Source organism: Orbicella franksi, chromosome 3, assembly GCF_964199315.1.
Source record: "Orbicella franksi chromosome 3, jaOrbFran1.1, whole genome shotgun sequence".
Lineage (NCBI taxonomy): Eukaryota > Metazoa > Cnidaria > Anthozoa > Scleractinia > Merulinidae > Orbicella > Orbicella franksi.
Window position 1 is genome coordinate 25,649,093 of NC_138147.1, and position 26,764 is coordinate 25,675,856.

General features: G+C 39.0%; 2 protein-coding genes across 5 annotated transcripts; both read left to right on the forward strand.

Moving 5' to 3' along the window:
- The first annotated feature begins 934 nt into the window (after positions 1–934).
- On the forward strand, positions 935–9,435 carry LOC145482795 (roundabout homolog 1-like). Its single transcript, XM_081461430.1, has 5 exons — positions 935–1,230; positions 2,289–2,948; positions 3,816–4,364; positions 5,577–5,884; positions 7,311–9,435. The coding sequence occupies exons 1-5, from the start codon at positions 1,035–1,037 to the stop codon at positions 7,443–7,445; spliced, it is 1,848 nt and encodes a 615-aa protein (XP_081317556.1). The 5' UTR covers positions 935–1,034; the 3' UTR covers positions 7,446–9,435.
- A 712-nt stretch (positions 9,436–10,147) lies between these two features.
- Positions 10,148–26,744, forward strand: LOC145482797 (uncharacterized). 4 transcript variants are annotated; one of them, XR_014048818.1, is made up of 11 exons: positions 10,148–10,420; positions 11,429–12,079; positions 12,484–13,023; positions 15,203–15,516; positions 16,129–16,227; positions 23,381–23,431; positions 23,686–23,877; positions 25,649–25,672; positions 25,761–25,787; positions 26,544–26,573; positions 26,696–26,744. XR_014048818.1 is itself a non-coding variant. In XM_081461432.1 (7 exons), the coding sequence occupies exons 1-6, from the start codon at positions 10,222–10,224 to the stop codon at positions 23,402–23,404; spliced, it is 1,827 nt and encodes a 608-aa protein (XP_081317558.1). In that variant the 5' UTR covers positions 10,148–10,221; the 3' UTR covers positions 23,405–23,431; positions 23,686–25,129. The 4 variants fall into 4 exon arrangements, 3 of the variants coding, with proteins under 3 accessions (XP_081317558.1, XP_081317557.1, XP_081317559.1); XM_081461432.1 differs by lacking the exons at positions 25,649–25,672; positions 25,761–25,787; positions 26,544–26,573; positions 26,696–26,744 and having other exon boundaries at positions 23,686–25,129; XM_081461431.1 differs by lacking the exons at positions 23,381–23,431; positions 23,686–23,877; positions 25,649–25,672; ... (1 more) ...; positions 26,544–26,573; positions 26,696–26,744 and having other exon boundaries at positions 16,129–18,512.
- Positions 26,745–26,764: the final 20 nt, after the last annotated feature.

Consider the following 26,764-nt stretch of genomic DNA (forward strand, 5'->3'; position numbering starts at 1 on the left):
TTTTTATCTTTTTTTTCTCAAGTCACAAGTGTCTGATATATAGTTGGTTTCAGGTCAAGTGTGCACTGGCGAAACAGCCCGGATCCTGAACCGTTTTTCTTCAACTCATTGACGCTAATCCAGGATTGAGACTTTGACAAATTTCAAATGCTGTGGCCTTGAAAATGTTATTTTCACAGCTACCATTTTGCTGAGTTTAACGTCAGTCGAAACTATAGCCAGAACACCTCACTGAAAAGTTACAAAATGACATAGGAATTCGACCTAATTCTGGAAACAACTGGATCCCAGTGTAGATAGTATATTAATAATACGATGCAATAATAGTCCAATACCTTAGAAATAGAACAATGTTCGTTAGGTAATACTCAATTCAGTAGCAATTGAAATAAAACGCAGTAACACATTATTTGGGTATGCTGTCTTCTTTCTTTCCTCGTCTTCTGTCGAACGTCGAACTATAGATCCTGCACTGTCTTCATATTTTGAGCGCATCCGACATGTAGTTTATTAAGTCCAGAGGCAGACCTGGCTGCTAACAATTTCCCCTGCAGAGCTCTGGTTATCGGCAAAATCGAAGCTGAAAACCGTATCCCATCAGTTTTTAGGACATTCCCGTGTGAAACAGCGTGTATGCTTGCAAATTACTAATACAAAAGCCTGCTCTTGGTTGGATTGCGTTTGAAACGATTGAAAACTCAACAGTTTTGATATAGCCTTATAGCCTGAAAAAACAAACAAACAATAGCACGATGATTGACCTGAAGGGGAACGTATGTAATCGTAACATTGACAACTAAGATTGTCTGCTCTTCCCCCCCCCCCCCGCCCCCCTCCCCCTCCCTCCTCTGACCCATTTTCCACACTCTTCGCATGACCCCTGTGGTTGAACTGATACCCAAAAATAACCTTTGCATACCTGACTGGGAAAGATTTGCTCTCGCAGTACGTGTTGGTATTCCCTTAATCTAATTTGGAAGTCGTAGTCGTGTCATAAAAAGTCAGGCTTTTGGTAAAAACAACGCCATAAAAAAATGTCTTCCAGAGATCGCAGTTTATCAGTGAGCCCTGGCACAGTGTTGTCTGTGTTCTGTTTGCTTCTTTACTCCGCTGGATTCATTAGGAACGAGTTAAAGTTTGGTGACTACGATCAAAGGTTGATGGCTGTCGAGGAAGTCATTCCGAAGCTTAAAGAGAGCAATGGTGAAATGATGAAGGCTTGCAATGAAGGTAGGATGTCTCGAATATGAAAGCTCCTACTTAGCAGAATTTTTCAGCCGTCTCTGTAATGTCATAGCTGTTCTTTCTTATTTCCTTTTACTTAACTACACGTAGTAAAAAAAAAAAAAAATGGAAAGCTGGCAAATTCTTCAAATTCCTTGACTGCTTTTCAATTTTTTTATTTATATATTTACTTTTTTATGTCTAAAGAAATAGTTCATTTTAAAGCAAGTCCTACATTCAAAATAACACTTAACAATTTAATTAGATATAAAAGCCTCATGACCTTCTGTCGTAAACAAAATCCTTCTAAACCTTCTATTGTAGATTCCACTGAATTGCGTTAGAATAGGGTAACGCTTATCCTTGTTTATGCTATGCCTTTATTCATTTTGGAGTAGATGTGATGTGTACCCTGGTACAAATTTGATTAAGGAATACAAAGAAAATAGAAGTTCTCTGGGACTAAGGAACGTGATGTGGAAGTAGGGCATCTCAAGGGAAACATAACGTCTCGCATGGTGTAATGTGAACTTCCATTGAGATTCTTTTAGTAAGCCCTTTGAATCTTGGATCGCGAGACTGAAAAAAACAAAACACACAGTGTCTATTACAGCGGAAATGAGAGAATTTTCTGAGATGCCATTGATACTCAGTAAAGCAACTGTGTCAATGACGGCAATTTGGCTGCATTTTTGGTCTGAAGCTGTACAAAAATCATGTCTGAGTATACTTATGGAATAAAAGAATCTTTGTTTAGATTGACTGAACTGCTCAAGGGCAAGCAAATTGTATCTATTTTTAATCGGTTTTTCCGGGTCACAACGACAGAACAGGGAAAAGTCTACCAAATCTGTTTAATTTGATATCACAAGTTGACGTAACTTTCCTTCTTAGCTTATTTTGTAACAATCACACATTTAACGACTTCAGCACATTTGCGTATTTTTTTAACTTGACCTTCGCATTTAGGTTTCCATAAATGAAAATATGTTTTCTAGAGTTTAGTTTTCTAAGTCACACTCCATGATGTGCCTTCTTAATTCACTTTTTTTTGTGTCTTACAGCTCCCATAGGGCAAGACACAGACGACGACTCAAAACAAAGATTTAAGCGAGTTATTCCAGGTCCTATTTCTTCTAACGACTCATACTACATAAAACAAGTACTGGAAGATATGTTTACCACCAGTTTAAAGATTTGCCAAAAACGTGGAAACTTCAACGTCTGCCCGCGTGGACGGCCGGGACCTCCGGGGAGAGCTGGAACCAAGGGCAACAAAGGAAACGAAGGGAGGAGGGGTAGGAAAGGTTCCCAAGGAATTATGGGACCGCCTGGTAAAAGCGGAAAACAAGGGATTATGGGACCACCGGGGATTAGAGGAGAAAAAGGAATTAAAGGAGATATCGGGCCATCGGGTATCCCAGGGATTAAAGGTGAACCTGGAGAATCTATTTCTGCACCAAAAGTGACCATTTCTCCGGCTTCGCAACTGACTGTCAACGAAAGCAACACTGCTGTTTTCTTTTGCTCGGTTTCTGGGAATCCGGCAGCGAAAGTAACTTGGACCAAGGTGAATGGGTCGTTACCTAGCGATAGGACCAAAGTGACGTCAGATGGTCTAATCGACATTAAAAATGTTCGGCCAGAAGATGCCGGGAAATACCGATGCATGGCACAAAATCTCTTGGGGAATAATGATCAAGTTATAAGTCTGATCGTACAAAGTAGGCTACTAAAATACTTACTTTTTCTCTCAGCTAATCCATTCTAATGATTCTTAACTAGGTACTTTTTTGTTCGATTAAAGATTTATCGTACGTATCTATAACAATTTTGTTTTTTCGATCGTAATTGGTTCGTAGTCGATCGGCGCCTGATAACGTGGGTGTCGAATGACAAGTATCCAATTTTAACAAGTTGTAATAGGATACCTGTTATAGACCATTTCCAGATTATCTTGTGCCTCTGTTTACGCGCGCTTGAATGGCTTTCTTCTTGACATATCCTACAACCATGGAAGGTGCTACCCTCTTTTTCGCTCAAAAGAAATTCTCAAATGATCTTTTTTTTAATTTTGAAATTTTGTTATTGATGCGATTAATTAGTAATTGGACCTCCTGTCATGAAATTCAGAGAGCAATCGCGCTCGTGATTTCAAATCAGCCTCGAGCTACGCGCTAGCTCGTCCCATTTTGAAGTTGCTCGTCCAATTACTCCCTAAATTGTACTACACTCGATCCAGTTACTATTACAAAGCGTGTCACAATTTACCCTCCAGCCAAGTGCACTTAACTTATTTCAGCATAAGTCATACGTATTGCTGGAAATATTTGCGGAATTTGATACGAAATTGACAGACGGGTTCTGGGTTCATTACTCTCACATTCTTCTGGTGGATATCGAGAAATAGACATTGGCAAGACACTTTGGAGTACTAAACAAAGAGCTTTCCAAATGAGGCGTTTCTATGTCTCTGGCATTTTTTTCCAAACTTAATTTAGAAGTACATTTATGTTCTGCCTCTTTGAAAGAATAAGCAACAAAATAATTGCAAAATTGATTAATTATTATTATTATTATTTTACTCACAGGCAAACCGAAGATATCTTTAACTCTTGACCCATCATACGTTGAAAAGGACAAGAATATTACCTTGCCCGAATGTCACGTGACTAGCTTTCCTCCAGCAGTGATCACATGGTCTAAAGTGCACGGTGAACTGATACAGGCCAGAGCTGTTTCGAAAGACGGACAGCTGTCAATAATAAATGCTCAAAAAAGAGATTCTGGTTTGTACAAATGTAAAGCGTCAAATATCTTAGGACACGAATCAGCTGTTACTCAACTCGTTGTAGTAGAACTACCACAGTTTACAGTCACTCCGCCTGCGAGGCTGGAAGTTGGCCAGCAGCAAAATATAACAGTCCCTTGCCAGGCTACAGGGGACCCTCAGCCGACAGTCACGTGGGTAAAAGAAAACGGGCCGCTGTCTTTTGGAAGAGCAAAAGTCAGTGCGGATGGAACACTTCAGATTTGGAACACAAAACAGGAAGATTCTGGCACATATACTTGCAGGGCCTCGTCAAATCAAGTGGTTACAAAACAAGCGATTTCTATAATGAAGCTTATTGTCAAAAGAGGTAAGCTTTTCATATTTGGTTCTTCTTTGAACTGCAGAGGACAATAAGCACCTAATGACTGACCCCTAGGGAAAGAATGAACTTTATGTATTTATGTATTTTCCTTTTTTCCCGTCACCATTACTGTTTCCCGAGGCGAAGAGGTTTTTTTTTTGGTTGTTGTTGTTGTTTTTTTTAATCCCCAACTGACTTTTTTAGTTAGGCACAAAAATGTTCTTACTGCTGAACCACATAATCCTATGTGGGCCAGGGAGTGGCCGGGTGGGTGGGAATGGAAAGTGCACGCACTGACTTTGTGCATGACGTTCAATTCCATGTCAAATTAAATGTCAGTTTAGTAAACAGTTGCCAAGCTTTACGACTTCATATGAAATTAATATGGGAACGATCTTCATTTATTTTGGACCACGTTTGGTCCTTTTCTGACGTGGTTTTGACAAATAAGTTTGAAATACTTGGTGCTTGAAACATGTGTGGCTTACGATTTTTTCCACTTATGGGACTGAGTTATTTTAATTTATTGACTGCTTGTCACACTCGTAGCAGCATTAAACAAAACAGCAACAACAACAACAACAACCAACTAACCATTCAAACAAGGAAGCAAAAAAAAAAAAAGGAAAAAAAAAACTGAAAAAAAAATTGAACGGGGGTTTAATCGTTCCTATATGTGTTAAAAGAATAGGCCATATTCATATTCTCGGAATAGGAGTGGAACTAGCTTACAGTTGAGGCTAATACTGGCAGTCGTTTCAAATGCAAATGACATTTATGATATTTCCCACATGAGCCTCCATTGAGAGATTGTGAAACCTTTCCTTCTTTAATACTGTGCTATTAATTGACTTTTCCAAAGTTATGATGAAATCAAAAAAAGGTGTCTCATTTTGTATGTCCGTACTTTTGGCATCCTCTTTCCTCGATATCCTCGGCGAAGTTCCTTTCTGATGAAAACACAGATGTTTTTGTTACCAGACTTAAACAAGCTTACGATAAGCCTGTCAACAGCGGAACAAATTAAACTTGATTACTGTAGTATCCCGTCTAAGACCATTTTAGAATTCAATAACGCTTACCTTATACTTGGGATCAGCTGTGAACAGTGCTTCAGGCATATCTTGTAGCAAGGAAAAGGAACACTGGAGAATCTGTGCTGCGATAATACCCATAATCGTGAAAATTGACTGCAGTTGTACTCCGCTTATTCTTCAGTATGTAAGGCGGTAGGTGTAGCGGATAGAAACATAATACCAGATGCTAGAATGACCGCGAGCACAACCCACTCAGTTGATCTTCCCCACTATGGTCGTCTGAACGAGAAAAGAAGTAATGGAGTGTGGTGTACAAAGGCGAATCAAATCAAAGGAGACTATCTTCAAGTTGATATGGGTGCAGTCTATTCTGTATGTGCAGTGGCAACGCAAGGACCAAGAAATGAACTCTGGGTCAAAAGCTTCAAATTAAAGCTTTCTACAGATGGAGTAACTTGGAATTTCTACAAGGAAAACAATGTTGAAAAAGTAAGTAAATGAATTGGGTATATTAAAACTAGAATGTCTAACAAATTAATGTTTTGTTGTGTTTTCTTTCTTTTTTGTTTTGTTTTGTTTTTGTTTTTGTTTTTTTTTTCTCAGCGATCGTACTTTCTCAAAGTGTTTTAAAGAGCTGATGAGCACGCTTACACAACTGCAAGTTTCACATAACGCTTCAATCCGCACGCTTTTGCTAAAGCATGAAGTTTAATACTGCGTTGAGAAATGATTAGAAATCGTTATTTGAAAGAAATTTAGGCAGAGTTATGCTAAAAATGTTAAATAGATCACAGATACGTCAAAATGTGGCAAGAACAAAATGTGCTGGGAGTTTCGTTGTTACCTTCCATAGTGCAACTTAAATGACAGTTCAACTTACCTTCAAGTTCGCGTAATTAATTAAAGAAGGGGAGAGAAAGAAGAGATGTCCTTTTTTTTCCCCAAATTTTGCAAAGATATTTCCTCTGTCATGCTGACTTTTTTTTTTCACTAGCTGTTCATTCGCCCTTCCCCTTTACCTTTCCCGCAGTAATACAATTATTCCTTAGCGTCGTTTGACCTTGCCATAGCAATGGCAATTTACCTAACGAAGCGATAGATCAACTCCAATTTTTTTTTCCTGTCACGTTCTCTTGAACAGCAGTTTAAAAGTAGCGTCTTCGTAGATTTCATTATCACAGGAGCCTGATTATTAGAATTATTATTCATTGAACTCACTATCTCTTTTCTCATTTTGCCGAAAGCGTACAGTGAATTTTCGAAATCAGTGCCTGTGACGTCATATAGTTGCAGATTATACAATGATCATGTCAAGGACACTCAAGGTCACGAGTAATCATGCCATGTATGACCGCGATGTATGATTTCTAAGGGTAATCATGTCAAGTTCTCGCGTTTTGTGTTGCTTGTCGTCAGTGAAGAAGCCAAAACATGAATGTCGTGACCATTTTTTTCGTTCAATGTATAATAAAACAATTATTAGATTCGGTTTTTGTGATATCCAGAGTAGTCAAGGTCTCGGTAATGGTTATCGGCCTTCTGATAACCCCTATCTCGACCTTGATTTTTCTGGATATCACAAAAACCTCATCCAGTAATTGTTGAAAATCTCATCTGATTGAGGAAGCTGACGACGCTTTCTTATTATTACGAAATTAAAACTCTGCGGATTCTAGATTCTATCCACTCCATCCCCCTCCCTCTTGTACCAAGAACGCGCTTTTACAAGAGTGGGTTAATGTAGCTCTCTGCCTGTAGCGCAGACCAGATGTTGTTTATGTGACTGCTGAGCACTTATTCATTGCTTGTAGCCGTTGCTGTTGTTCCTTGTCAAATGAAAATTGTTCTGAATTGTCACTTGTCGTTTTATACATGTTATTTCTCCCTTGCATTCTCTTTCTTCTTCATTTTGCAGGTGTTCCAAATCACTCGCACTGGTATTGTACAGCATTCACTGAGCCATTCCGACAAAGGAAGATTCATACGAGTTTATCCCATTACATACCAAAATTGGCCATGCCTGGCAGTCGAAGTATTTGTGATAGCGTAGGATAACGCCTCTTTTGTTTAACATTGATCAGTAAAATGGGAGTAATATTGCTGACAGATCTACAGATTAATAATACTGCAGAAAAACACATCACGTGACAGAGACCGACCGACCGAATGAAATGGACTGACAGACAGACAAAGACAGACCGACAGACCGACAGACCGACATAGAGACAAACACACAGACTGACAGACCGACAGAGAGAGAGACCGAGAGACCGACAGGCCGACCGACCGACGGACTGACAGACTGACAGACTGATAGAGTTGAGTCATTATAACAAAAGAAGCTTTTAGCAATTTCTGGACGAACCCGCCGTTAGTGAGCCCCTATTAAGCAGCCACCCTCGGGGAAATGGGAGGTTGGCTCTTAAATTAATAGTGGTTGGTGTACCTTGAATATTTTTTTTTTTTGACATCGGGTCAACTGCTAAGTAAACATATAATTACTTCAAGACAGTCATGATAAACATGTGTTTGAATAATTTAATCAGGCGTCCCTTTAATTTCTTTTTAGGATTCTTATTTATCATCGCCTTTGCCAAAACAAAGCCATGAGCCACACTAAGGGTATTCAATTTTGGGTGGCCGTTTAATAGGAATAAAAACAATAGGAAAACCCTCATCAAGGAGACCAACTGGTGGCCTCGGCCGCTTAAATAGAGGTGGCCAGTTAATAAAGGTTTTATTTACAGTATTTTACTGACAATGATTTCGGGACTTTGCAATTGGCCGCTTAATAAGTGGCCGCTTAAAAGAGGTTCGACTACATTGTGTTGTCAGGTTGTGTAATGGTGAAAAATGGTTAAAAATGAAATAACTTCTGTATAAAACTGTATCATAATAGATATGATTATCACACTGTACCCATTCAATTTGCAAAGTGGTAACCTTGGTTATTGACAGTGCAAAAATAAAAATCACATCAGAAAATCAAGTTATTACGGTATATTGTATTTAATTTGGTTGGTTATAGCTCCAATTGTTTAGAAGTTATACATCTTAAAAGTTGATACCCCCCACCCCTACTCCCACCTCCACGTTCCCAGCAGATCTAAAATGCTTTCGGGCTTTTGTAAATAGGAGAAACGGGACTGTTCAATTAAAGCTAAATTTCGTTCAATTTCCGAAAAAGCTATTGTGTGAATTTGCTAGTCTATCGCTGATTTACAGAACCCGTTGAGAAATATTACATCGCGTTAGCAGTATATACGTCATTGATGAATGCCATAAACGGAACGAGGTATACATCACTTGTCAGTTGTCAAACCAAATTTACCTTTCTTGCTTCATGTAATAGATAATAACATTCCTGATCTGAGATGTAGATCCCAAGACATATCCACCCTCGACCGGTCCAAAATGACCGTTCCTCAACGAATCCGAAGACTCACCGACCGTTCCATCGCAGAATTATCCTACGTCCCTTCTACTCCACCTCCCATAACCTTGCTGATAAGCTGATACCCTGAATTGTGTACCAGACTGAAATGTTTATGTTGGGTGTTGTTATAGTTGAGAATTATCATCCGTTTGATAGTGTGCGATTGTAAATGTGTCATTACGAGTCACCTTCAACAGCTTGCTAATGGTCTCTGAAAGATCCTAACGTTTCACTAAGCCACGTACAGTGTTGTCTGTGGTTTGTTTGCTTTTTTACTCCGCTGGATTCATTAGAAACGAGTTCAATGCCAGAATACCATAAAAAGTGGACAGCCGTCGAAGAAGTCATTCCTCCGTTGAAATCGCGATATGGGGAAATGGTGAAGGCTTCAGTTGAAGATTTTGAAGATGTAGTGTCTTTGCATGGTGGCAAAGCGGACGGGGTCGTGAACACGTTTCACCAAGAAAAAAGATCATTTCATAATTCATGGAAAATAGAATAGGCATTACACGAAAACAGGCAAATGATTTTTTTATCACGAACTTCCGGACTGAAGAGATTTTGCTGAAACTTTATGTCCAAAACACAACCTTATTCGACATTTTCTCCACTCGCGCACCTCCAGTTAAAGAGATCGAAATAGATTGGCTCTCACCCAGCAGCCGGGTGATGAATTGTTTGTCAACTAATAAAAGAAGTCGGTAATTATAGTAGGCATGATTAAAATAACGTTTTACGTCAAATTAAGCTTGTCAAGATGATTTCTCATTTCAGGGAAAATTATTCTGGAAAATCTCGGTTCAAGACTACTAGCAACAGCCTGATTCACAAGAAATAGATGGCCATTTTACATAACACTGCTTTTACGTAATTTTGCAAATTAGATATCCATAAATAGCGTTGTATTAACGTTTCTTTTAGAGCTCCTCGGTGGAGTTGAGATCTCTTTTATCTTCTCCTTTTTTTTTCCATTGATGTGTGGATGATTTAAAATATCGCAAGTTTCAAGAGATTACCATGAGCCGGAGACTAATGTCGTTCTCTTAGACTGATTCTCGAACAACTCGAGAATATTGACATGGACCTTTTTTTAACATAATTGTAGAGGAAACCCTGAAAGTATTTAAAATCTGTTACATGTAATATCCCCACCGCAGTCACTGACCTACAACAGGACTCATCATCTAATACTCCTCGACCTCAGCCCATCGAAACCTAATATGATATGATACCCTAAAATAGCTTTTGCATACCAGACTGGAAGAAATTTCTCATCCCGGATTTCTGATTCCTTTCATGTTGCGTCTTAGTATACTCTTAGTATAGGATTTCAAGCTTATTGAATCGAGTCACAACGAATCGAGCTCTTGGTCAGTAGCGAGCCTAAAGAATGTCTTCCAAAGATCGTAGTTTATCAGTGAGCCCTGGTACAGTGTTGTCTGTGTTCTGTTTGCTTCTTTACTCCGCTGGATTCATCAGGAACGAGTTAAAGTTTGGTGATTACAATCAAAGGTTGATGGCTGTCGAGGAAGTCATTCCAAAGCTGAAAGAGGACAATGACGAAATGGGAAAGGCTTCGAATAATGAAGGTAAGATGTCTTGCGCACTATAATCCGTAGTAATAGAATCCCTAGGCTCCTGGCGTTTGGCGTTAGCCGTTCTTTCATATCACTTGTTTTTTTCTTTCTTCTGTGTTATAAGGAGGTTATATAGAGCGAGAAAAATTCTACGGCGCGCCATTTTTTTTGAATTCTTTGATTCCAATTCCTTGCTTCGTTTGTTCAAAATAACGTGTAACAATCGAATTAGATATAAATGCCTTATACCCTTGTATTTTAAAATAAAACATGTCATTTTACGAAAGGCAAAAATATAGGTCTTCTTCGAGGAAACGACCAGTCGTTAGGTTCTTTTAAAACTGCGTGACATATGGTTTATTTACCAATCGTGAGATCAAGACGGCTGGACATTGACCAAGGTATTTTATGTAGGCGTTGATGTAAAAAGAACGAGGCCAATATTCAGCAATCTTGACCTCCCGCTTTTTATGGTCAATAAAGGACTTATCGTATAAGATAACGATTTTTTTTTTTTTTTTGCGGGATAGTACACAGACTGTTCACAGTCCCCTATTTTTCCGTGAGATCGCAGATGCCCATCGTTGAGTTCCACGGACCGCCATCTTGATCTCTTGATCCGAGCGAAACCGGGGAGAGTATGCAATGCCCGTTGGAGGGGGTGGTGGAGAGCACGGCGGGGTGAAAAAAACAAAAAAAACAAAAAAAGAACCCTTCCACTCCCACGCTATTTAACCCACCGCCTCTTCCCGGCCAGGGGCATTTTATACTCTCCCCAGTTTCGCTCGAATCAAGAGATCAAGATGGCCACCCGTCTAACTCAACATTCGACATCTCCGACCGCACGGAAAAATAGGGGACTGTGAACAGCTAGACAGTGCACTTGTATAGTAATTTTTAATAAAATTGGATCTTTATAATCAGATTTCCATAAATTTAAGTATCTGGTTTTCAGGTTTTGACTTCGAAGTCAGGTTAATTATTGGATCCTTTTCACTCACTTTTTATTTTACCTTGTAGCTCCCACAAACAGTGAATCTAAACTGCTAAGATTCAAACGAGTTATTTCCAGTTCCACTTCTTCTAATGACTCAGGTTTCATAAAAGAAGCCCTGGAAGATATAGTTATCACAAGTTTAAAGATTTGCCAAAAACGTGGAAACTTCAACGTCTGCCCACGTGGACGGCCGGGACCTCCGGGGAGAGCTGGAACCCAAGGCATCAAAGGCAAAGAAGGGAGGAGGGGTAGGAAAGGTTCCCAAGGAATTATGGGACCGCCTGGTAAAAGTGGAAAACAAGGAATTATGGGACCACCGGGGATTAGAGGAGAAAAAGGAATTAAAGGAGATATCGGACCATCGGGTATCCCAGGGATTAAAGGTGAACCCGGAGAATCTATTTCTGCACCAAAAGTGACCATTTCTCCGGCCTCGCAACTGACTGTCAACGAAAGCAGCACTGCTGTTTTCTCTTGCTCGGTATCTGGGAATCCGACAGCGAATTTAACTTGGACCAAAATGAGTGGATCGTTACCTAGCGACAGGGCCAAAGTGACGTCAGATGGCCTGCTGCGGATAAAAGATGTTCGGCTAGAGGATGCTGGGAAATACAGATGCATGGCGAGAAATCTTCTGGGGAATGATGAAAAAGTTGCAACTCTCATCGTACAAAGTAGGTTACAAAATTATATACTTTATCTCTTTCCTAACCATAACTTTCTTGAAAGAAGATATGCTAGAAACATACAAAGACAAACTTTTCTTGGCGCAAATAGTGTGTAGGTTAAAGAAATCCAAATGTCTTACTCGGGACCGCTTTTTCGTCTTCGAAGAGGCTTACCAGCTTCCTGATGTCTGCTTCACCGTACCTACGAGAAAACATGTTAGAAATGAGCCCGGGATGCGCCATCGATCTGTGATGATTTTTTTCAGTATGGAATCTCGCAAATATTTAACTAAAAGAAACAAAATAATCTAGGGCACTTGAGTGATATGAACTACTGATAATTTTTTAGACAAAAAGAAAAAAAAACAATTGTAAAATTAATTATGTATTTCTATTTTTTTTTATTACAGGTAAGCCGAAGATATCTCTATCTCTCGGCCCATCGTACGTTGAAAAGGACAAAAAGGTCACCTTACCTGAATGTCACGTGACTGGCTTTCCTCCTGCAGTGATCACGTGGACTAAAGTACTCGGTGAGATGACGCGAACCAGAGCTGTTTCAAAAGATGGACAACTGTCAATAATGAATGCTCAAAAACTAGATTCCGGTTTTTACAAGTGCAAAGCGTCAAATATCTTAGGACAGATCTCTGCCGTTACTCAACTCAATGTTGTCGAACTACCACAGTTTACAGTCACTCCGCCACCGCTGCTAAAGGTCTTCGCAAATCATAATATAACAGTCCCTTGTGAGGCCACCGGGGACCCCCAGCCGAAGGTCACGTGGACTAAACAAAATGTCGAGCTACCGTTCGGAAGATCAAAAGTCAGTGTGGATGGAACGCTTCACTTCTGGAACCTGAGAAAGGAAGACTCTGGAATATATACTTGTATGGCGTCATCAGCGGAGGTTTTGAAGGCATTTACTGCAGTGAAACTGACTGTAGAAGGTAACAAATATCTTGACTTGACCATTCTGAACATTACTTTTCCGAATTAAACACTAACCAACTGTAACAACAGCTACCTAATTCCACTGCATATATTAAGTATTGATTGGGAATTAGCGTGAAGTACGTAAAAGACTTCAAGTCCTTCGGAGTCATTTCCGCTAAATTAAGAAACAATGCAACCCTTTCAAATAAGCCACGAAATGTTAACGCATTTCTACACTGGGTCCTAACTTTTGGTGGGGTATGACTACTGCTTCCTTTCTTTCTAAATGTTGAGTGTCCATTACACGTACTGGCTCAGGGGCTGAATCAGTTGGGTACAGTACAAAACTGAGACTTTTTGTTCCGATGCGAGGAGGTGGCATGGCCTAGTGATTAGGGCGCTGGAGTTGTGATCCAGAGGTCCCGGGCTCAAATCCTCCTTCCTGCCACTAGATGGAGATTGTGTTCGCTGCTTTCGAATTCATCCCCTTCGCGCTTTGCAAATGGCCAACTGACCAGCCGCCCAGCCGCTGCGATATTTTAAGCTTTCTTTTCTATATTTCAAAAATTTGGCACCCTATTCTATCTCCTCATTTAACCATCATTATCACCAACACTACCGTAATCACCTTTGTTCAGTCTTATATCTAATAATAACATTATGTATTGCCGAAGAAACCCCTTTGTTTCCAACAAAAGCCGAACTGTATCATTTCTTTAAAAATTAACTTTCCGGCGTCTAAGGGAAAGGACAATGAATGCCATACCGGGAGTTTTTGTTTTGCTTTGTTTTTGTCGTTGTTGATGTTGTTATTGTTTTTCCTTTTTTTTCCCGAATTCACGAAAGGGATTTACTTTGTGTTACTGAAATCTTTAGCTGTTGCTCATTCATCCCTTGTGGAAATTTTTTACGTTCGTGTAAACTGTTTTTCTATGTCGTTTGGCATTGCCATAGCGACCGCATTTTGGCAGGCAGGTCAAACCACATTTCATCTCTTTTTTGACAGAATTCTTCTTTGTTTTTGTTTTTCTTTTGTCCGTTTTCTTGAACAGCGTTGCAAACTTAGATTCTTTTTCCACGCCATTTATCAATCTGTATTAATTTGCCTTCAATTTACAGTATTTTCTTATTTTTTGAGATTTTGTTCGGTTACAGCTGGCAAAAAAACCTACCAACAAAAGTGTAACAAGAGTTGATGGTTCTAAATTATAGAGCAGTTTTCACTTGGGTGAGAGCGATTTGCATTTGCTACTTCGTTAGGTGACTTTCTTAAAAATCTCGCCCTATTTTGTCATCTAATCAGTAGTAAAAACTACCAATCGACATTAACACGCACGCGTTTTCCCTCGCTTCTCGTTGTCGACATGTATATTCTTAGGTTTTGATTGGTTTTATATTGGATTGTTTCTGTTCTTTGTGATTAGTGCGAGTTACTTACTTTAATGGGGTTCTGTTTTTATGACACTCATTCGAAAACCGCTCTAATACTGCTAGCAATAACAATGTTAACAGTAGTTTGTTTACGGTTGTCGTAATGTTACTTTCTGCATTTTTGGGAAAATGGTGAGGTCCAAGATGGCGGATCTAAGCTGCCTGACATTGGACCTAAGGTGACGTCATATCGCTTCATGACCAATAGAAAAACAGATCGTAGTTGGTGATTAGTCACAACAGTTCTTTACAGAATTACCCTCACCCAGACGATCACACAAGCTGATCTGCTAAAAAACATATCGCTATTAGAGCAAGCTGAGGAATGCCTCTGAGCATCAAATGACTTTGATGATCTTGCAAAAACAAAAACTCTGTGGGGGCTCCATCAATCTCCCTTTTGTGCCACGGTCGAGGTATGAAGTTTATTTGTACGTCTGAGGGTGAATCAGCTTGACTTTGGAACAGAATTTGGTAAAGCAGATTCCAACCTACTACAGTTATTTACACTTATGCCCTTATTTAAAATTAGGAGATCGGTTTTTGAAGAATGCTTTAGGCAAACAGAGTAGCAGGGATTTGCATGGGGAGCGCTAATATGACTGTTTCTAAGATTTGTTTTGTTGTGATTGAGGTCGGTGCTATTCCCCTTTTTTCTTCATTGTGTGAGTCGTTAAGTGTTGCGGACAGAAACATAATATTGGGTGTTAGTATAACGCTAAGCAGAAACAATACTCACTGCATTTTCGGTTTCTCTTTCAGTATGTGAAGCTGTTGGTGTAGAGGACAGGAATAAAATACCAGATGCTAGAATGACCGCAAGCACATTATATGATAATAGATATCGTCCATACTATGGCCGCCTGAATGAACAAAGGGAAAGGGCAGCGTGGTGTACTGAGACAAAAACAGACAGAACAGACTATCTTCAAGTTGATATGGGTACAGTGCACTCTGTTTGCGAAGTTGCAACACAAGGCCCACAGAAAGACGATGCGTGGACCACCAGCTACAAAGTACATCTTTCTACAGATGGAGTCAATTGGAACGCCTACAAGGAGAACAATGAAGAAAAGGTATCGTACTGGAAGTCAGGTGATATCCTAAATTTGCGTGACCTATCTTTTCTCTTTATTATACTGTTGTAGTCACTATCTGTCTTCTCATTGGCTAAAAGCATACAGTTAATTCTGGGAAACAGCGCAACCTACAGATTATTCACTAATCTGCTAACAGATTAGTAAATAATCTGTAGGTTGCGCGCGCAATGCGTGATTTCCAAGAGCAATGTCAAGTTCACGTAAGAACATGGCTTGTTGAAAATAAACTGTGTTCGGTGCGATAATGCGTTTGTCGTTATTTTCTTTAAAACAATGTATAATATAATAATTATGAGATTCGGTTCTTGTGATATCCGAAATAATCAGGGTCTCGGCCTAAGCCTTCAGCTTCGTCTGATAACACTTATTTCGGATCATGATATCACAAAAACCTCATCCAATAATTGTTTACAATTTCCATTCAGGACTATTTCATGATAAGTAAGCGCTTACGAATCAGAGCTTAATAAAAAATGCGCCCGGTAGTTGGGCATGACCATTGGCATAACTAAACGGAATTTCTCCGAAGATTTTGCCGACAATTTATTGTACACACTGTAATCTGTGATCTATTCTTCTCATTCGCAGGTGTTCCCAGGAAACACAGATCAACATAGTATTGTGAAGCATTCTCTAAGCACAGACGTCAAAGCAAGATTTATTCGATTTTATCCTGTCACACATAAAGTTCATCCCTGTTTGAGAGTTGAAATATTTGTGCTAAAATAATATGATAACTAATTTTTAAGCGATAACGTAATCGCTTTATGCTGGCATGCATGCATTCCTTTGGATAGTGATTTCGCATAGTTTGTCGCACTTACGTCCGTGCGCTTATGTCGCGCACTTTTTATCCCCCTGTGGAAGCGAAATGCACTCTGGGAGTTCCTTTACTGCTTGCCTTTGCTGTTTGTAGGTTCAGCGGAGTGCTTTTAATTGGAGCTTTTAAAAGAAGATTTAGGGGTGGATTTTGGTTTAAACAGTATCGGATAAATTTGCGTTCACGTGCAAACTCATAATAAGAACATATCCTCCATACATACAAGTTTAGATAGACAAGTAAGTCGCACGGGGGATAGGTGAAGGCTTTGCGGCTTTCCTTTGCTGTTTGTTGGATCAGCAGATTGCTTTTAATCGATATGACAAGTATACAGTTAAAACAACAAATTAATTTCCGGTGAGGTAATTAGTGTTGCCAAATACTTTTAAAGATAATAAGATGTCGATTTCAGAGAGAGTAACATTCCTTTGCGGGTTTCCTTTGCGGCTATTCTTTGCTTTTTATAGGATCAGCGGAGTGCTTTTAATTTCAGCTTTTAAACGAAGATTTTGGGGGTTGATTTTGGTTTTTACGGTGTCGGATAAATTTGCGCTCACTGGCAAACTCGTAATAAGAACATATCGTCCATACATACAAATTTAGATAGACAAGCAAGTCGCACACGCGATAGCTGAAGGGTCTACATAAAATTTACGGATTGGTAGCGCAGTTGTACTTTTGCCAGTCTTGAAGTAAATTGAATGAGCATTGTATGAGCGCTGAAATATACAGTTTACAGTAGTGATAATGAAGTCAGGGCACGGTTCATTTGCAGTTTTCAGTTTTTTATGAAGTTTTGGAAATGTGCTGTTTTATATTTTCTGTCAACGAAAGAGTGGTTGTGATTAAACAATCGATAATCGTTTTGTCAGGGTAAAGACAATACGAATGTTCATTGATGACAAGTATACGGTTAACAACAAATTAATTTTCTGTGAGGTAATTAGCGTTGCCAAATATCTTTAAAGATAATAAAGTGTCGATTTCAAGCAGAGAAACTTGTACTTTGCGGCTTTCCTTTGCTGTTTGTAGGATCAGCGGAGTGCTTTTAATTTCAGCTTTTAAACGAAGATTTGGGGGTGGATTTTGGTTTATACAGTGTCGGATAAATTTGCACTCACGGGCAAACTCATAATAACATATCTTCGATACATACAATTTTAGATAGACTAAGCGGGTCGCACAAATCGCCAAGTCAAGAGAAAATGATTTTCTCTTGGACAAGTATGTGGTTAAAACAACAGATTAATTTCCAGTGACGTAATTAGCTTTGCCAAATATCTTTAAAGATCATAAGGTGTTGATTTCAGAGAGAGGAACGTTTCAGCGGAGTGCTTTTTATTTGGGTTGGTACATTTCGCTGACCCCTAGCACATGGACTAACAAGATGGACCTGGTACATGAACTACTTGAATGAACCATCAATGGACTACCCTAAATGTAAACCCCTAAAATTTCTAACCCAAAAGTTTAAGAATCAGTTTGTCTGCTCATGTTCCAATCTTCTAGGAACAATTTTTAAACGTCATCGCTTCTGCATGCATTGCGTGCCGTTTATTTCATGGGTCATTATGAAAAGCTTTGACTAAAGAACTACACTGGTCCCAAGGTACTACAGATAGTTAGTATGTAGACGATATTATTTGTTGTTTCAAAAACTAATGATGCTAGTTTGTTTGTTTGTTTGTTTGTTTGTTTTTTTCAAAATCTCAATACCTGCCATCCTAACAGCTAAGTTTACTATGGAACAGAGGAAAAGGGTCAGTTGCCAGTTTTAGATGTATTGTTATCTATGCAGAGTGCTTATGATCATCAAGGCTTGTGTAAATATCACTTCTTTTTATCGTAAAAAGACTTACAACAGGTTACTAACCAATTATTTTAGCTTTACTCCCTTTACATGTAAATTTCAATTAGTGTTGATCAAAACTCTCATAGACCTGGCCTACGAAATAAATAGCACTTCTCAGGGTTTTCACAATGACATAAAAAATCTTTGTTATATTTTGAAACGCAATATGTTTCCTAAGTGGCTTATTGATAAATCAGTTAAAGTTTATCTTAGTAGGGTCAGAACAACAGAAAAGGAGACTTCTAAATCTGATACATTCAGCTGCCCTTTCTATAAGTTACCTTATATCGGTTATTATTCTTCTTACAGGGGAAGAAAATTTTCATCTATTAATAATTATTAAAAAGTATTGCAAAGACTTAAACGTAAAAATTATTTTCTCTCCATTCAAACTTAAAGATATGTTTAGTCCTAAAGATGTTGTTCCCGATACTCTTAAATCACGTGTTGTTTATCAATTTACTTGTGCGAGTTGTGGAGTTCGTTGTATTGGTGAAACCAATAGGCATTTTAACACACGTGTTAATGGGCATCTTTTTCAGGACAAGAATTCCCATGTTTTTAAACGTCTTAATGTTGGGGGAATTGTCGAGATAAGTGTGATGTTTCTAGTTTTAACTGAAATTCTAGATCATACCAATATTTTTTCTCAACTTAAAATAAGGAAGAATTTTTATATGAAACAGTTTTAACTGTTTGATATAAAAACTCTTCCTTATTTTAGGCAGGCAGCCAATTGACATCAGCGTTAAATGGAAATAAATTATAGGTCAGTAAGATAGCACAAATGCATACATCAAAAGAAAGGAAAAGAAGGGAAAAAAAGCCATTACTACGCTATCAGGGAAGTCCAAAATAATGAAATTTATATATGAGTATAAGATTTTAATATAAGAGAAGCACACAATTTTATAGCTTTGAAATCTAATAAAACATAATAACATTGTATGGATATTATGTAAGCTATAAAAGAACATCTAATGCGGCTTAGAACGGTGACACAATTTAGCGAAAGACTAAGTGAAACAAATGACACAACTGCAATCTAAAATAATGTGAATACATATACTGAACTAATCATGTAACTAATAATCTTTAACAAGATCGCTTTTTAAAGATTCCTTAAATTTTGATAGTGACGATACCCCTTCTATCATGATTCCACTGCCATTTAAAGATCAGCAATCGGCTAATTCAGTCAAACGAAAAATGCAGAATCTGAGCGCCCACATTGGTGTCCACATTAAACCTGTCTTCCAGAGCATGATGAAGATTGGCCAAGTGCTCACTCCGAAATAGAAGAAGCCCCCTTATTGCTGTTTACAAATTTCAATGTAATCTGTGCGACGCAGATTATGTCGGGTACACAACCCAACATTTACATCAACGCATTAGCGAACACAAATACTCAGCAATCAGCAGGTACATAGATGAGCATGGGCTAACTAAGTCTGCTTTAGAGGACAAACAATTTTCTATCTTGAAGAAATTCAGATCGAAGTTTCATTGTTTAGTTTTTGAAATGCTTTTTATTAAGGAATTGAGCCCTGTGTTAAATAAACAGAAAGACTCAATTCGTGCCAAACATTTTACATGATTCTTTGCGTGCAAATATGTTATATTTTACGTATTTTAGCACTTTTTAGAATTTTTGTATCAATTTTTTGATTTGATTACTTACTATCATTTTACATTCAAATACCCTGAGAAATGCAAAACCACAGTGGCATTGCGATGAGAGGTGCCAGATCTCTTTGAGACCTAAATCTGCGAAATACGTTAGATAATAAGTAGTAAACAGCAGCTGCCTAAAACGTTTGTTTTACAAAAAAGGAGCATTTGACGTATGCATATTCTAATCGATAATCTGTATATTCAACTGTGTTTTTGTATCTAGTTTCTATTTTTCCTTGTCGCCTGATTAGTCGTCTGTTTACTGCTTATCAACTTCCGATATCCTAGACCCTCGTACTGTAATCGCATCATATGGACACGAGACGTAATTGAATACCAACCTTTTAGTATTCTCCAGTCAAACACCAGACGTTTTATAAGCAACTTTTGGCTGTTTGTACGTCTCGTGAGTTCTGAGCTAGTTCGACAATCTAACTCATTGGTAGCCAGGGATACAGAAAAGGTGAGTTTTCCAATATTTAATTGTAAAAATTCATTGAAAAGCTTATCTTGTGGTCACGAATCTATGCACAAGAATTGAATCCCTCTCTTTAGTTTGGCATGTGCATTTGTCTGACTTTCCAGACTATGCCACAGATTTTTGAGGTTTCTTTTATCTCGGATTTATGATTTGCCACACTAAAGTGTTTTGCAGTAAGACCAAAAACTACATGATATATTTCGAGCAAAACTAAACAACGGACACTGGGTTAAAATACGAGAACTGTTAATTTGCTAGCAGAGAAACGATTCCTTCGAGTAAGATCAACTATCAACTACCCCCGGAAAATACAGCGTGTGCATATGCCCTCGTGTTGTTCTAGGGGAGGGGAGCAGGGGGGCGGAGGTGATGGTCACTGCTTAACGCCCAGTGTGCCACCAGACACTGCTAGGAACGATGATGACGAAAGCCATTAAAACAGATTTTAGCTATGATCTTGCAAGAACACTGATCATAACCTTTCAACTAGGAAACATTTCAACAAAGTTTAATTATGGAAAATGAGGTTACAGTTATATGAATTATCCTTTCAACTCTATCTTTCAACTCTAAATTGAGATGACCGGAACTAGTGGATTTTGCGATAATGTTTGAAGCATTTGTGGTGCAACTGCGGCGGCTGGTTCGTTGGTAAAGTTTCAAGTTGCAAAGCTGGTGGACCACACTTGCACAAAAAAAATAATTGTGAAGTAGATCAAGGGTATAGTTGTTTAACTTTGCCAGGCGACGCAGTTTTTCAGACAGTTACAACAGGAAAAACAACCTGTTACTAAGTTTGACTTTCACAACTCTTGTTGAGGGTGAATCCCCGATCTCGGTGAATTTCGTGACCACATGATTGCGTGAAGGGGTTTAGGGTGTCGAGTCCCTTGCGTGCCAAGTCTCTCAGGGATTCTTTTATGAATATTGAATTGTTTCTGGTTACGACTTCAGAGGCGTCTTTCGTGTCTGCAATAATAATAAAAAGAAATAATTCTTAAGACTGGCTGGTCTTAAGGGGTTCGACGAGTCCACTTAATCGGGAACGCACACTAATTACAAATTTACATATAAATAGATATAAACTTAAAATCTCTTCATTACAGTAGAGTCTTTATGTGAAATTATTACTCATAAACATTTGTCATACTGTTAGAACTCGGCTAGAATGTTATAAATGCGGCAATGTAATCTGAGTAGCTCATTTATCGTTTATTAGATTGGTTTTCACCTTTAAAATCCCATTCATGACTAGACACGTTTGTCGCTCGCTCAGGATGTCTATCTAGTTTCTAGTATAAGGTTATCTATTGGCATGCACGCTTGCAGACAATACCTTATCTCGTGGCACCTTTCTGGGGCCACGCACGTTAGGGTTAATTCAATTTTTCGTCCCTCCCTTTGGCTTAAGAAAGGTCTCGAGTTTTCTCATATGGGTATTTTAGCCTGCGCGCGTACAGGCGTCTTCATTAAATTTGACCTTCACCTTACTGCTGCGTAGCGGTCTCCGGCTTTTGTCAATTCACATAACCTAACATATCCAAATCCTATCCTTAGGATAAGGAGGCTCCCCTCCCCCTCCCCTGTCACCTCAGTTGTTTTTTAGCTTCGTTAAGTTACGTGTTTAACCTATGTAAATCAGATGTAGTCGTTAGTATTATAATATACTGCTTCCAGTGTTGCGATCGGTGATAGACATTCTCTTTGTAATCCGATCTATGATTACAAAGAAGTTTGTTCTAAGAGAATTATAATATACATTCACATTCTTTTTTGTATTTCTGTATTTTTTTTTTTTTTTTTTTTGTCGAGCACCTTTACTTGAGCCCTGGCTCGGGAGAATGGGCTACCACTCCCTTTGTCACGACTTTCAATAAGTTGTTAGTAAAATTATCACTGTGCGCCAACTGACGATGATGAATATTTTCCAAAATAATTCGCGCGGCGAAAGCTTTTCCTAAGCCCGATTGACAAAAGGTCTCTGTAGTCGTTTTCATGGGAAACAGGTGATACCCTAAGCTCTAGGAAGTCCCCTCAGGGGGCTTATTCTCAACACCTTGAAGGATTTGTGGAATGGAGCTGCCAATAAGAGAGGGACCTGAAAGGTCCAAATCCCAAATCAGCCATTACGGGGGCCTTGCATACCGCCGGTGCGCCTAAAATTAAATTGGCTAATCAGGATTCAGCAGACGGGAAAACTGTAATGTCCCGACGAGAAATGCATGTTAAAAGAAAATGCATTCATCCTGTCGGGCATCTTTTCTGACTGGAAAAAGGAATTTCTAACTTTAAATCATATTAGTAAATGACAGACTTTGTACCTTCAAGCTTTTAATTTGGCGCCAAAAATGGGTCACTCACTCGTCGAGTGTCACCAGCAGGTAAGATAATAGTTGTGTTATTTTGAACAAAATAAGTCGCTCCTTGTCAAATTACACCCAAAATTCTCGATTTAAGAAAAGCGACTATAATCGTGTCGTGTCGGTAGGATAGCTCGGCTTTCACCGCCACTCGTACTGCGCGCGCATCCACCGTATGCAAGGGTAATTTTCCAACGGCATATTGAGTTTATGATTGCAGTTTACGTACCTACAAAGCGATTTCCATCTCCAATCTTTGTGAGCACGCACGTTTAACTTACATAGAGGGGTTTATTTGGTCATGGTAAACTCCCTTCGCCTTCGATTTTCCAGTGAGCAGGTCTACGCGGCGTTGTAACAACCAAGTAATAGCTTTTTATAACATGGGCTATTTTCGTCCAATCAGAGTGTACCATAAAGGGTGTAATTACGGGTTGGTAATGCTTTGTATTTTTGACTTCGTGGTGTGCGAGGTGCTCGCCTTAGCTTGCTGTGAATAGGGAAATCTGTCAGCACTGTTCCAGCTAGGAATGGAATCCATAAGCCAACCTAGCCGGAGATTGAATTAATTTTTTTCAAAATTTAAACGATCGATGATATATAGTTAGACCTGAACTCTTCCAAGCAGCTCATCTCATTCACTTCTTTTTTAGAACTCTTCCAAGTCATGTTACTGATCTGGATCCTCGTACTGGGTATTACAGGTAGGAAAGTTCAAATAAATTAGTAAATAAATAGATTATCCAAATACAGAGGATTGGAGTTCCGCAAGCCCTGTGACAAGGGGCTAACGGTCGAAACATTAGCTTAACAAATTCGCCATAGCGGTCAATTTACCTTGATCGACTTGAAGTTGGTCAGTAACCGGTGGTGAATTTCCCGCCAACGCAACACAACATTTTCTTTGGAAACTAATCGTATTTAACAAAAGGATATAATCCTTCCGATTCATTTGAAGGTAACTTTGTGGTGAACAGCCAGCTTTACGGTCCTTGGAGTGACTGGTCTGAATGTAATGTAGATGAAGGGCAGGGCGAAATGAGTCGTACAAGAAAGTGTATAGTGGACGAGTGCCCTGAGCCTGGAGAGTACTTAGACTTCATGGCATGTTTTGTAAAGCCGTGCAAGTGTGAATGTCCTCCCACATAAGGTACACGACAGATCTGAAATCAAAACGAAATAGTTGGTTGAAGTGTCTTAGGTACAGAATTGTTTGATCAAAGAACAATGTGGTAATTATGGTTGCCTCGTTACAACCGGAAACGGACGACAAACGCATCATAAAAGAAGGGACTGACTGGCTAAAGATGGACTGACGGACGAACTTTCAATAACTGCTCCACTGTCCGATTGTCTGACTGCCTGATTTTCAAATGGTCTGACGATCTGACTGTCGGACTGTCAGTCTGTCAGACTGTCGGACTGTCCAGCTATCAGACTGTCGGACTGTCAGTCTGTCAGGCTGTCGGACTGTCCAACTATCAGACTGTCGGACTGTCAGTCTGTCAGGCTGTCGGACTGTCGGTCTCTCAGACTGTCAGACTATCTGACTATCTGACTGTCGGACTATCAGTCTGTCAGACTGTCGGACTGTCCGACTAAAAGACTGTCGGACTGTCAGTCTGTCAGACTGTCGGACTGTCCGACTATCAGACTGCCGGACTGTCAGTCTGTTGGACTGTTGGACTCTCCGACTATCAGACTGTCGGACTGTCAGTCTATCAGACTGTCGGACTGTCCGGCTATCAGACTGTCGCACCGTCCGACTATCAGTCTGTCAATTTCTGTCAGACTGCCGGACTGTCGGACTGTTGGACTGTCGGAATGTCGGACTGACCTGTCGGACTGTGTGTCTAAACGTGTCTAAAGAAAGTACTTACTTACGTAGCTGTTGACTGACTGACTGACTGACGGACTGACTGATGGACTGACTGATTGACCTACTGACTGACGGACTGACTGATTGACTGATTGACACGTTTAATTTGCAGCACCAGTGATCACTACTGTAGATGGTAAGAATAAACTCATAAAGTACAAGCCAATATTTACCCCTGTATCGGTACAAGGGGAGAGGGGTGGTGGTGGTGGACCCCCTCAGGTTTTCGTTGTAATACGACATATGATAATGATTTGAGTTTAATAGTTAGCTCTTAGCTCACTCTTTACGAGGATGTTTATTGCTGGTCATGACGAAGTGTAGCGCACATTGCGTCACCAGGCGTCTTAAAGTCTGCCATCTTGAATTTCACCAATTTTGCTAGAAAGTCAGAAATTCGGAGTAAAAAGTCAGAAACTAACGTGAATTGATGGAACATAAGCTAACATTATTCCAAAATTATAATGAAATGTAAACAACAAAACAAAATTTGTATTTCTGTGAGGCTGCGCAAGAAAGCTGAAAAGAAAACTCCGAAAAACTCCATCAAAGAGACATGGCCGAGCCCACAGATGAAAAGAGCGGTTGCTATGCCAGTGTCAATTAACTCGGAGAAACAGTTGTAACACGATGGAATTTAAGGGATAATTAACAGCTACTGAAAGTTTCAGCATCAAAGAACAGAACCACTTTTTCAAAACTCTAAAAATCCGGGGAGAGAGGGTCTTCCTACAACTCGTTGTGTCACTGAGGGTTAACATAAACAGCATTTAATTTTTTTTCAATCCTAATTAGGCTGTGTTGATCTTACTTTTAATTTGCATATTTTGTTTCTCCCAGCACCAAAGATAACTACTTCAGATGGTACATTTGACATCAATATTACCTGCATTTATATTAGCTTTTTCCTTTTCAGTTTCAGTCTAGTTTCAGCTCAGGTTATAAGCCCAAGTATTACTAGCAATTGTTTAATTTTTTTGTATTTCATGTAAAATTCCATTATCGTTGTCTTTACTTTCTCTTTAATGTATTTCATTTTCAGCGCCAGAGATAACTACTACAGATGGTAAGTCTATAGTGATAGTTGTTGTTGAAGTTTGTCATGGTACGTTTTATACTCTTATACGTTAACTTTTCTGCTGTTTCATCTGCAGCACCAGAAATACCTACTACAAATGCCGGTAAGTTTGACCAAATTATCACTCGCAGTTTCTGTTTTTCAATCAAATTTAGCTAGTGACACTTCGATATATCTTTAAACGATTTCATGCATTTTCATTACATTTCCAGAACAAGAGGTAACGACTACAGACAATAAGTCCTACTATTGATATGAGAAAAATATTATTTTCTTTGTTTTTCATTCTGATTTTATAAATACTCTTCTCACTATATCCTATCAGTTATCTTTCTTGAGACACTTATAGCCTAGCTTCAGAGATAGCTTGTACAGATAGTAAGTCTAAAATATACCTTTTTAAATGGTTAGGTTTCTCTCAAGTCAATTTTATCTCTTGTTTGCTTATCTGAAAGAATTTTCAAATATCACGAGTAGTGTAAATCCTTAATTACTCGACCTTTCATACTATTAACTATTTATTATATGGCTGAGAAAATTGCGAACATGTGAGCGTTATTTTGCAGTGCAGTACAAATTAAAAATTGACGATAAATTGGCCTTCTCTCAACCAATCACGATAAAGTAATAATTACTCTTAAACTATTGTACCATTTTAATTGCGGCACCAGAGATTACCACTACAGATTGTTAGGAAATCGTATTTGGGAAGAAGTTTCCAAAACTTGGACCGAATTTTCAAGACCTGCGGCGAATTCTCAAGGTACCGCGAACTTTCGTTGCGAAAGTTTACGAAGCCAATTGTGAAAATTGTGACAGTGTACTTTAATCCTTAACACGATCTCTTTTGCCATTTCAGTTCCGGCACAAGAGACAACTACCACAGAGTGTAAGTTAAACTTAATTACTACCTTATTGAAGTCATGTGTTTCAATGATTCGTTTTCATTCTTATCGTATCACAACCTTTGTGTTTCAATCTAATCTATCTTTCGTGTCTTGTCATTTCCAGTATCAGAGATGGCTACAACAGGTGGCAAGTTTAACATGGATTTCAGTTAAGTGTTTGTGTGTGTATCGT